This window comes from Populus euphratica, unplaced genomic scaffold, assembly GCF_000495115.2.
Source record: "Populus euphratica unplaced genomic scaffold, PopEup_1.0 scaffold2013.1, whole genome shotgun sequence".
NCBI lineage: Eukaryota > Viridiplantae > Streptophyta > Magnoliopsida > Malpighiales > Salicaceae > Populus > Populus euphratica.
This window is the reverse complement of record NW_011501872.1, coordinates 19,207-30,520: the sequence shown is the minus strand read 5'-3', so window position 1 is coordinate 30,520 and position 11,314 is coordinate 19,207. Positions and strand designations below refer to the sequence as shown.

The 11,314-nt window shown below is 33.4% G+C and overlaps 2 protein-coding genes and 1 long non-coding RNA gene across 4 annotated transcripts; 2 read left to right on the top strand and 1 right to left on the bottom strand.

Annotated features, from left to right (window-relative positions):
• The first annotated feature begins 3,366 nt into the window (after nucleotides 1-3,366).
• Nucleotides 3,367-4,252, top strand: LOC105118554 (major pollen allergen Ole e 10-like). The gene is made up of 3 exons (XM_011016528.1): nucleotides 3,367-3,596; nucleotides 3,686-3,729; nucleotides 3,849-4,252. Exons 1-3 carry the CDS (start codon nucleotides 3,521-3,523, stop codon nucleotides 4,158-4,160), a joined length of 432 nt encoding a protein of 143 aa, XP_011014830.1. The 5' UTR covers nucleotides 3,367-3,520; the 3' UTR covers nucleotides 4,161-4,252.
• A 1,170-nt stretch (nucleotides 4,253-5,422) lies between these two features.
• On the top strand, nucleotides 5,423-6,109 carry LOC105118553 (uncharacterized). Its single transcript, XR_840973.1, has 2 exons — nucleotides 5,423-5,675; nucleotides 5,734-6,109. It is a non-coding gene; the product is annotated as an uncharacterized LOC105118553 (long non-coding RNA).
• A 65-nt stretch (nucleotides 6,110-6,174) lies between these two features.
• LOC105118552 (S-adenosylmethionine synthase 1) lies at nucleotides 6,175-8,692 on the bottom strand. 2 transcript variants are annotated; one of them, XM_011016527.1, is made up of 2 exons: nucleotides 8,570-8,692; nucleotides 6,175-7,484 (listed from the first exon to the last, which is right to left on the bottom strand). In XM_011016527.1, exon 2 carries the CDS (start codon nucleotides 7,470-7,472, stop codon nucleotides 6,294-6,296), a length of 1,179 nt encoding a protein of 392 aa, XP_011014829.1. In that variant the 5' UTR covers nucleotides 7,473-7,484; nucleotides 8,570-8,692; the 3' UTR covers nucleotides 6,175-6,293. The 2 variants fall into 2 exon arrangements, with proteins under 2 accessions (XP_011014829.1, XP_011014828.1); XM_011016526.1 differs by having other exon boundaries at nucleotides 6,175-7,481.
• Between the last annotated feature and the right edge of the window lie 2,622 nt (nucleotides 8,693-11,314).

Genomic DNA, 11,314 nt, shown 5'->3' with positions numbered 1-11,314 from the left:
TTTATACTATAAATATGACTTCCTTCATATTGTCTAAACCACTTAATTTTCAAGAATATTATAACAAAATTATTTCTTGAAAATGGATTATTATAAAAGATATTTTTTCTCTAAAATCTGTACAAAAATGTTTTGTTACAACGAGCGGGTTTTGAGCTTCCTCATGAGACTCTGGATTACGATTGCATGCTTGCATATTACTAGTTATTGAATCCAATAGCTAGACTAGTAGACCGCTATGAACCTGTTCATTGTGCTAAATTAATGTATATTATAATGTGGATATATAATTTAATAATTCATCATAAGAATTAAAGGGGTGAACTTCTAAAGGGATAAAAAATATAATTAATCGTGAACATGCGCGCCACCTAGATATAGATAACCTGCTTAGGATCTAACCAAGAACGAATTTAATCACTATATATCAAAGCTTATTCTAAAATATTCTTAACATTAAGATCCAAAAATAAAATAGAAGGTGAAGATGTGACAATTTATGTACGTAAACTAACAAACGAGTAAATTGTGTAGAAATATAAAGATTTATATATTTAAGGAAAACATATAGATATTTTTAATCCCTCAAATAAATTAAGAAATCTCTCAATTTTTCAAAATTCCATCAAATCCATGCCGAGCAGGTTCTTATTCTTCATGGGCTGCAGCAATTATCAGCACTAAATTAAGCTTGAAAAAGGGCAATGAAAAAAGCTGGAGCTTTACAGCTTGTTCATTCGAATGGTCTGCTTCTGGGGGGTCCAAATCCGAATCAACATCTATGCCGACTCCAAAAGGATTCGAGCAACCACCGAATGACCATGTAATAAAGAACCCCAGGTGATATTTTAAGGAATAATGGGTGTTCTTTAGCACATGATTTTAGGATTTTTTTTTTAATATTTCTTTTGTATTTTTCATATATTGTTTTCTGGTGGCTCGATACACAGTGTGTGGTGCCATACATTGCACACGGAATTGGATAGAGGCCACCCTTCTTGCTGGTTAAGAAACAATGGAGGCCTGTTACAATATTATTCTTAATAATTTTGTCTCTATCGAAAGCTATTGCGGATTTAACAGGTTTCTCCAGTAGAATTGAGGGAAGGCAAATTAAAATAAAAAAGTACGACAACCTAAAATAAATTATATATTCCTCTTCAAAAAAATATAGGTGATATATATAGGTCTAAGATTTGTAACAAAGAAATTAAATGGAGAATTAAAAGAGTGCAGTGACCCTTTTAAAATATAGTTGTTAGGAAAAATAATTGTTGGGAAAAATATAACTATTAGAAAAATAAATTGCAAGTACTTCAAAAATCATAATTTCATTTTATGGTTTATTTTGCTTAGTCTAATGTTATACACGTGAGCCTATTATCATTTCTAGTTGGTTATTAGCCCAGGTAATAATTTATTATATCAAATACTAGAAAAGCTTTAAAAACCATGGTTTTAGCTTATGTTTTTTCTTGCTCAGTCCAACACCTTATATGTATAAGCCTATTATTTTTTCTAGTTGGTTATAAGTCTAGATCATAATTTACTATATAAACTCTTAAAAAAGATTTTGTTTTTCTAATGTGGTATTCAAAGCTTATTATATTTAAATACTTCAACTTAAAAATAAAAAAATGTTTTTCCAATATGGTATAAAAAGCTCTTGAAATAACTTCTTAAATAATATTAAATTATATTATTTACGGTAATCTATAATTATATATAAATAATTACAATATATTATATTAAGAAAATTCAGACTTACCTCTAATTAGAAAAAAAAAGATGCTAAAATTCTCAAAAATAAAAATTTTAGTTCCTAAAATATCTTGTCTGACAATGTGGTTACAAATATTTTTTAAATAATTTTTTGTACCAAAATATATGTCAATAATATTTTATTTTTATTTTTAAAAATTTATTTTTGATATCAGCATGTTAAAATGATTTCAAAACACTAAAAATTAATAAAATTTAAAGTAAATAAAAAATAAATAAATTTTAAATTTTTCAAAAATATTTATGAAATGCAGAAACAAACTGACAAATACATACTTTATTTTAACCACTAAAATTTTTAAAAAGCTTAAAAGAGGGCCAATAAAATAAATAGAGTACTAAAATCCAAAAATAATTAAATTACATAAAAATTTAATAAACTATTGAATCGAAGCCTTAGTTCAATTTTAATAAGTTGTTGTCTTACATTAATTTGTAACTCTTTTGGAAGAATACTAATAATATTTAAAAAAAATATTTATTTAAAAATACTATTTAATTATTTTTATTCATGTATGTAATAATGTTAATTTAATTCACATCTCATATAAGTGAAAAATATATTTAAAATAAAAAAGGTTCATAATTTTATCATATTAAGTGAAAATGTTCCAGTAGTTACTATTTTAAAGAGTGAAGTGCATATAAATTTTAAAAGTAATTCAATTTATGTTCCTAATAAATATTTACTTAAATCCATTAAAAACAATTCTGTATGGTTCAAAGACTAAAGGTATTTTAATTATAATCATGAATATCCATATAAAGTTATTTGAAAATCAAAGATGTTTATTTAATAAATATTGAAAATCATTCATTTTATAAATAACTCTAAGCAATTTACTAAAAAATAAAAATAATAAACCATAAATTTGTTAAATAATAAACGTGTTTCACACAATTCAAGAAATTATTCAGCAAGAAAAGTTGAAAAAAGACAGCTTGCAAAAGAATGAATACGTGAGCAAAACATTTCATCGATCCACTGGATAGTTAGACATTCTTTCCTTCCTTATTACAACATTTGATGTCTGTATGCATCAGTGGAGGTTCCCTTTGGACCCCTAGCAATATTTATCATTGCCAGAAAACAGAAGGAAACGAAGAACAATGAACTGTGGGTTAAGGAATCACAATTAGGAATATAAACCATGGGTCTTGATCGTATTTACATGCTTACTTGAAATAAATTCATGAAAATTAATTGTAAGTCTTTGCATAAATGTGAGAGATCATGAGCATGAATGCTGGAGACATTGAGTAATTTTTGGGGCAAATGAGAGGATTGAACCCAAAACAAAGACAGAAAGGGTGGTGCGTGAGAGTGGAGACCTTAGGAACGAGACACTGTCCAAACTCAGAATTGAAAAGCCGCATGAATGACAACGCATAAACCACAGCCTGTTTACAGACGCTTGACCATTTCTGTTCAGTTACGAGACCCAAGTCACCCAACAGCACTTCCTTTCCACCAGAGCACAGTGCATTGATTCTGCTTTTATCAGTACCCTTTTGGACTTTTTCAAAGCTGTTTTATCTGCTCCTTTTCCCCCTCTTTTCCTTGCTAGCTAGGCAATCCCTTTGGAACATGGCACTCCTGTCACGATGGCCTTACTGACATTTTAATCATCTGTATCGCGTTTTCTAATCTTACAGGTATAAAACACACTCTCCCCATCAAAGCCCACCAACTCATTCACTCTCAAAACTTCTTGGCTACTCTAACAATCTAACTAAGATGGAGATTGCGAAGTATCCCTCGGCCTGCCTTCCTCTGGCCTTTGCTCTGCTTCTTTGTCTTGCTGTTTCTACAGGTCAGCAGGTTTTGCATCTCATGTTATATGTTTTCTTTTAATTTCAAGTTTAACGTATTACTTAAAATTGTATGTCTCCCACCATGCAGAGTCACAATCCTATGGCCATGGAGGAAACCAAGACCAGATCAGGGTAAAGGGCATGCAGTGTATATGTGATTGGGCCATAGCATTACACCACCCCTTTATTTATTTATTTCCCCTCTCAAAAGTCCTAATAAATCAATAAAATGCTTTATACTTAATCTGTAGGCAGATGATGTTCAGGGCAGGTGGTGCATTGCTAAACCATCGGCATATAATTTTGAGCTTTTGCGCAACATAGAATATAGCTGTGGGCAAAATGGAGTGGACTGTGGGCAAATTCAACCAGGTGGTAGCTGCTTTCGTCCAGACACTGCCTTCGGACATGCCTCCTACGCTATGAATCTCTTCTTCAAGGCTGCAGGAAAGCACCCATGGGATTGCCATTTCAATGGTACTGGAATTGTTGTTACTCAGGACCCATGTAAGTCACCTGTTGAGATTCTTGTACCTGGGTATTTTTCAAATAACGATATTTAATTTGTCCTTGTCATTGAGCAACAACTAACCAATATAAGGATGAATCTCATGTCTTTTGCAGCCTTCGGTGCATGCACCTATCCCCTGTAATGCCAAGAGAGCTCGAGACAAGAAGGGTATTCATATCTATTAGTAGTTTGAATACTTTCTCATTAAAGGATCCAAAATTATGATTTCCCATCTTGTAATGGGTAAAAGAGAGACGATCTCGTTTTGTGAAACGACGATGAATGGTGTCCATGCATTCCTTTAACTTCGACTATCTTCTTGTTTATATTTTCAAAGTGCAGTTTTTTTCTTCTTTTGGAAACTGAAAAACATAGACTGCTCGGATCTGTTCAGATCGAAGACAACATTTTTCGTAAAGCTTAAAGCACAGAAGTTTTCTCCACCGATTACATTTCAAAATGATAAAAATGATAGACAGGGGTCCAAAAATTTTATGATTGCATCTCAGTTGATTGGCCTTTTGCTAGCAAGTAGAAAGGTGTGATGAGCATGTGTTTTTTTTTGGATTGGTAGAGGTTGTGGTTTAAAGTGTTTTTTTTATTAGATATATTTTAAAATTATTTTTTTTTTAAAAAAAATTATTTTTCATATCATCATATCAAAATAATCTAAAAATATAAAAACATAGCAAAAAAAATTTAAATTTAAAAAAAAAAAAAACTATTTTTACCATATTCCTAAATACATTAATCACATGATTCATTAAATACCAAATCATTAGCAATAGATGGATAAAAAAATTGATAATATTTTTTAATTTAATTATAAACTTAAAATAAGATCCATATTAAATTATATTTTTTAAAAAATATTAATATAAAACTATATGAAAAAAATATTTTTTTAATATCGAGATTATAATATATTAAATCGGCTAGTTAATTGTCAAATATGCAACCTAAAAATAAATCTATAATAACTTTATAAAAAAATAAATTAAAATAAATTATAAAAATTAATCCTAATTTTTAAAAATTCAATGTTGAAATAAATTTAAAAATGGTAGGAAGACACGTCTTTTTACCTTGCCCAAACCATAAGCAATGGTAGCGGCAGTGGGCTCATTGATAATATACGACATTCAAACAGGCATCCTTTGTGAATCTTTGAAGCAGGGACAGTGACCACTGCATTCTTCACGGGGCTGCCAAGATAAGCCTCAGCAATGTCACGCAGCTTAACGAGCACCGTTGAAGAGACATTACAACAAATTAAGTGACAGATATTCTGCACATATTAAACTCAGACATCCAACAACTGAAGCAGGATATGGTATGATAAGAAATTTGTTGTTTTTTATTGATTTTGTGCAGAGGGTTGGAGTCGGGTTATGAATACCCGAATACTTGAAACTCAATCAGGTCATGAGTTTCAGATCAAGTATGGATAATAATTTAAAATTTGAGTTCAAGGATGAATAATGCAAACGTATACCCAGTGCCATTGTCTTTTACACAATGCGAGTTTCAGTTGTTTGATGGTTGAGGACTCCAAGGAGATCATGAAATTCATCACTGATCTCCTTGTAATATGAATCAGGATAGGTACGGGCATCGATCATAACTTTCATTGTGTTCATAATCGTAGACGTCAGTTTAGGAACTTTACGGGCATTCCTTCAATAAGGCTTCCCCATAAAGAGCTGATGACATGATCTAGCTGATATACATTACGTGTCATCACAGAAAGAGAAACTTCACATCAGCCTGTTATATCATGCTGAAAACTGAAAGGAAAGCCATGCGAATCAAATTGCAATGCAGTAATGAGCTGTCTTGATTGAAAACAGAGAGTACAACAGTTTGTTTCGTCCAAGAACATATGACTACATTTTTGCTGCTGTCTACAGCTACCTCGTGCAAGCTCAACAGGCATTTGTTACTTCCATTGCCGTCATTTCAACCAAAATTATGACACTTTTTCACACCGCCGACACTGGGAAAAAAAAAAGACGGAAAAAAAAAGACCCAAATAGTAAAAGAAAGGAGGATGAATAGGGAAGGTATCGAAGTGTAGACCATGGCAGATAGCTATTGATTATAGACCAACAGCTTGAAAACAAGTCAAATTATTCATCAAGGACCAATAAAACAGGCATCAAACGAAAGGGATATGATAAATCACTCAAGCTTGGGGCTTCTCCCATTTGAGAGGCTTGACAACCTCCCAGGTGAAGTCTGGGTCATCCCTTCCAAAATGTCCGTATGCGGCTGTCTTCAAGAACCTATTGCCACCCCTCTTGAGATCCAGGTTGATGGTCATCATTCCAGGCCTAAAGTCAAAGTTCTCCTTCACAATCTTAAGGATCTCCTTGTCAGGAATTTTTCCAGTGCCATAGGAATCCACAAAGACAGACAAAGGCTCGGGTACACCAATAGCATAGGAGACCTGCACAATGCACCTCCGAGCAAGACCATTTGCTACGATGCTCTTGGCAGCCTGCCTAACAATGTATGCACCACTTCTATCCACCTTAGTTGGGTCCTTCCCTGAGAAAGCACCACCACCATGGGCTCCCCAGCCACCGTAGGTGTCAATAATGATCTTGCGACCAGTGAGACCTGCATCACCATGAGGGCCACCAATAACAAAACGGCCAGATGGGTTTAGGTGGAAGATAGTTTTCTCATCAAGGTACTTCTCAGGGATGACAGGCTTAATGACATGCTCCTTTAGATCAGCAGCAATTTCATCATTTGTGACAGTCTCATCATGTTGAGTGGAGATGAGAACAGTGTGGACACGGACAGGGACCATTGCACCGTTGTCATTGTAGTATTCAACAGTAACCTGAGTCTTGCCATCAGGTCTTAGCCAAGGGCAGGTGCCATTCTTCCTAACTTCAGTGAGGCGAGCCCCGAGCTTGGTGGCAAGTACATGGCTCAAAGGCATATACTCAGGGGTCTCATCGGTGGCATAACCAAACATATGGCCCTGGTCACCAGCACCAATCTCCTCTGGCCGCTTGGTAAAGTGACCGTGGACACCCTGGGCAATATCAGGGCTCTGCTGCTCAATGTTAACCAAGACTTTGCACTTGTCAGCATCAAGACCAACATCATCAGAAACAAATCCAATGTTACGGCATGTGTCACGAACAATCTTTTCGTAGTCTATCTTGCCCTTGGTGGTGATCTCTCCAAAGACCATGACCATGTTGGTCTTTGTACATGTCTCGCAAGCAACCTTGCTGTCTGGGTCCTGCTCAAGGCAGGCATCGAGCACCGCGTCAGAGATCTGGTCGCATAGTTTGTCGGGGTGGCCCTCGTTCACTGACTCGGATGTGAATAGAAAGGTTTCCATTTTCTCAAGCTGCAGATCACAAAATTCACAAAAGACCTCTTAATATAGTGACATGTGGCAACTGTGTGCTTAATTACTATGGCAGGCAACATTCCATCTACGCGTAGGAATACGGGGAAGAAAGAGCCAAAAATATCCTCAAGATTGATATAGATCCTTCGTACTTTACATAACAAGTTACAAGAGGGCATAATCCAAGTACAAGAAATGACAAAATCTCAAAAGTCTATACTCTTGAAAGAGAGCAATAAAAAAGGAACAAAGAAGAAATTAGATTCCTTTAGCACTGGAATGAGATAGATTCCTATAGAATCACGCTTGTCAAAAAAAGAAGTTAAGAAAAATCGACAACCCAACAATAGATCTACCGACAGTAAAACTCAGGTATTAACAAGCTATAGTGAAAGTACCGAACGGCAAACAAAAATATTAGCTTCACGCACAGAGTGAAATTCAGGGGTGCATCGCACAGTTTACAACAGTTTCTTTTCTACCATTAATCAAACGTAGAGACCCCAAACGTGCCTCAATTACTTGTAGAAGTGCAAAGTTAGCTTTTTCTTGGCATAACTTGTTAATCCAATTGTACGATAGAAATGGATAAGAAACACCAGATCTAAGCTACTCACACTGAGACGATTATGATTGCGACCATAAATGGTCCATTCCAATGATATAAAAACATTTTTCGACTCCGCTGGATATATTTCTAAACACTTTTAACCCTAAAAGAACTATCAAATTGTAAATAAAAACCAGATCTACTGCTCTCTACTGCAATGTTGCAAGTAAAACACATGCCAAATTTAATCTTCCAGACATCATGTACCGCACCCACTGACATTCAAAACGAAATCTTTAAAGCCACGCGACAAGAAGAGAGCAGAGTAAACCAAACTGATTAAACTAATAGATTAAAAGACCAGCAAGTACCCAGATCTGAAACTGTCTGAACCAAGTTCGCTCCAAAACTAGAGACCACTATTTTCAATTTGAAAACCAGCATTAACATTCATTTTTCTAGAGTTGATAAACAAAAGCCATAAAGAGAGAGCATGAAGGCTAAATATAGAAGAGAAAGAGCAACGAGATAATACCTTAGACTAGAGTAACCCGTACAGATCTAAAGAAAACCTCAAGACTTTGTCGGCCTGTGTCTGTGTTTCTAACCAGACCTGAAGATTTCTTAGGCGGTGGTACAATAAAACGGCTTTAGTTACTCTGTATTTATAGACTAACTACCCTACCAACTGGTTACCGGATGAGGTGGTTTGGATTCTTTTCAATCTACGGAGGAATCTGTATCTTGTGGTGCTAATTACTTAAAGGGCAGAACATAGCCGTTGGATGTCAGAATTTGGGGGCTGGGTTGGTGGGAGATATTTTTTTTTTGTTTTTCATCGTCATAAAAAAAAATAAAGTAATATATTTTTCAAGGTGTTGAAAACTGTGTGGCAGTTTTCTTTAATTACATTTGAAAAACTATATGATGCTTTTTTTTACCAGATTTTTTGTTCCAAATTCAATATGAAATCTTAAACATCTTAGATTATGGACTGAATTGCATAAAAACTGATAGTTTGGTAGAATCTAATTATATATCATACAATTTAATTGACTGAATATTAAATAAAAAAATCAAAGAAAATAATAGGTTATTTGATCGTGATTCTAAGGGGATATTCAATTATGAATTTCACTAATTCAAGGGTCGAGTATATTTTTAAATTTCTTTTATTGTTTTTTAATATTTAGCGTTATTCTTCGAGAAATACTGTCTTTGAAAATATATTAAAAAAACACCATAGTCAGACCCGCCTTGGCTGGTTGCCGATGATGATTTGTTTTGTTTATTGATTGAAATAACCGGGATGACTAGTTACTCACCAAACTTAGCCGGTAGCCGGCTCAGTGACTTTGAGTCATGAGCTTCGCTCTTTAGATTCAGGTAACTGATAATGATGTGAATGGCTGGTTAATCCCACGCGCAGCATGACGCGTTACTGCATCAGCATGGAGGTTTATTGCTGGTGGTCCTCGTTCATCAGCGAAGCTTTCTCTAGGTGATAGATGGGCAAATGGTACCACCGTAGATGATGATGATCGATAGACATTGCCCCGTTTATTTTGGTGGTTGTAAGGAGTTTTTTTTTTAATTAAAGTTATTTATTATAGTTTAGTTTTGTTTATATTTTTAGATTGTTTTAATATGTTAATATTAAAAAAATTATAGACTATAAGATAATATTTTCATTATACAATTTCTTTATTCCTCTGAGTTTTTTTTTATTATTATTCTTTAGATAACGGTTGAAAATTGTGTTTGAGTCACACGCAATACAGAAATCAGGACCGTTTTCTTTATTTTCTCATCCCCTCGTTAGATCAATGAGAATTCTATGTAGCCCAATAAAAGATGCACACAAATTAGGAAAGTCCACGTGCCAACCGTACAAATACTATATATAAATAACATGTGTGCACTCAACAAGAACAATATGGTAATTGACACCTACAACGACTCAATTTTCAAAATAAGCTTAAAATAATATTAAAAAAAAGGTTAGAATCGGTAGGGGGTTGGTAAGCATCACCATCTTTAATAGTACTGTGATTGTGTTTGAAAATAAATTTTTTAAAATAATTTTTATTAGAAAATATATATAAATAATAATTTTTATTTTTAAAAATTATTGTTAATATTATCATATCAAAAAAATTAAAAAATATAAAAAATATTTTTATATAAAAAAATAAATATCATCCTTTATTTTTTAAAATGCAACACTAAACGAGGAAAAAATCAGAAACCTGAGCTCCTTTTTCAAGTTTGACTGTGGATGGAGTTTGGTCACCAACCATGTAGCGAGCCACTTGCTTTTATCATTTCTACATTATGGCTAAAAAAACAAGAAGAAGGAGCTCAAGCCAGTTGGGCTCAAGCCGAATGGGATTTTAGCCTAATAAATTGACGTGGCAACAACTAGGCAAGGCGGCAAGTACAAGTGGGGCAGTTGGGATTTTTTATGGGCTAGGATGGGGGGTGCGGTTCACACCTATAAAAAGCTGGAATTCCAAAAAGGCTGGGCTCACCGATTACCGGATAGTGCCTGTCTTCGGTACGGTGAGCTGACTTGTCAGGTGGCAGAGACCCTTCGAAGAGGTAAAACATTTTGGCAGATTTGGGATTATACTTTACACTATTATTTAATTGTATTATTACTGCAGGTAGGATTGACTTTTTTAACCTAAAACAATATTTAAATGTTATTAATATTGTTTTAATAAAAATATTTAAACTATATAAAAATTAATTTAATATAAACTAATTAAATTTACAAATCAAAAAACAATCTGAACAAGCTTGAAATACATAATTTAACTATAAAAGTTTTAAAATATTTTTTTAATATTAAAATAATAACACAATGGACTAAGTTGGGTTAATATATCAAATTTATAACTTAAGTTATCAAACTATAATGATCTCATAAAAAATAAATTAAAATAAATTAAAAAATTAAATTTTTGATTAATATAATATTGAGTGATAAAATTAAACAACAAATCTATCATAAAAGGACCTGAAAAAGCAACTCCAGTTCATTTGTCATCCGCAACTCAGGTCATCAAACCGAAATAATTTGATATAAAATAAATAAAAATAAATTACCAAATGCAATTCCCAATCAGTCTGGAGAAGGATAAGATTAAAAAAAATCAATTAAGAAAAGAATATAAAAAACAAACTTAATCCGCTAAACCCATAAAAAGCAAATCAAAACAAACTATAGAGCTCAATTCTCAATTGACTTTCTCGGATCCAATGTTGAATGATAAAA

Bases quoted from the DNA above. Each gene is read 5' to 3' on its own strand.
- LOC105118554 (XM_011016528.1), top strand. From the start codon at position 3,521: ATGGAGATTGCGAAGTATCCCTCGGCCTGCCTTCCTCTGGCCTTTGCT. The intron at 3,597-3,685 runs GTCAGCAGGTTT...CCCACCATGCAG, and splicing joins TTGTCTTGCTGTTTCTACAG to AGTCACAATCCTATGGCCAT. The intron at 3,730-3,848 runs GTAAAGGGCATG...CTTAATCTGTAG, and splicing joins GAAACCAAGACCAGATCAGG to GCAGATGATGTTCAGGGCAG.
- LOC105118552 (XM_011016527.1), bottom strand. From the start codon at position 7,472: ATGGAAACCTTTCTATTCACATCCGAGTCAGTGAACGAGGGCCACCCC.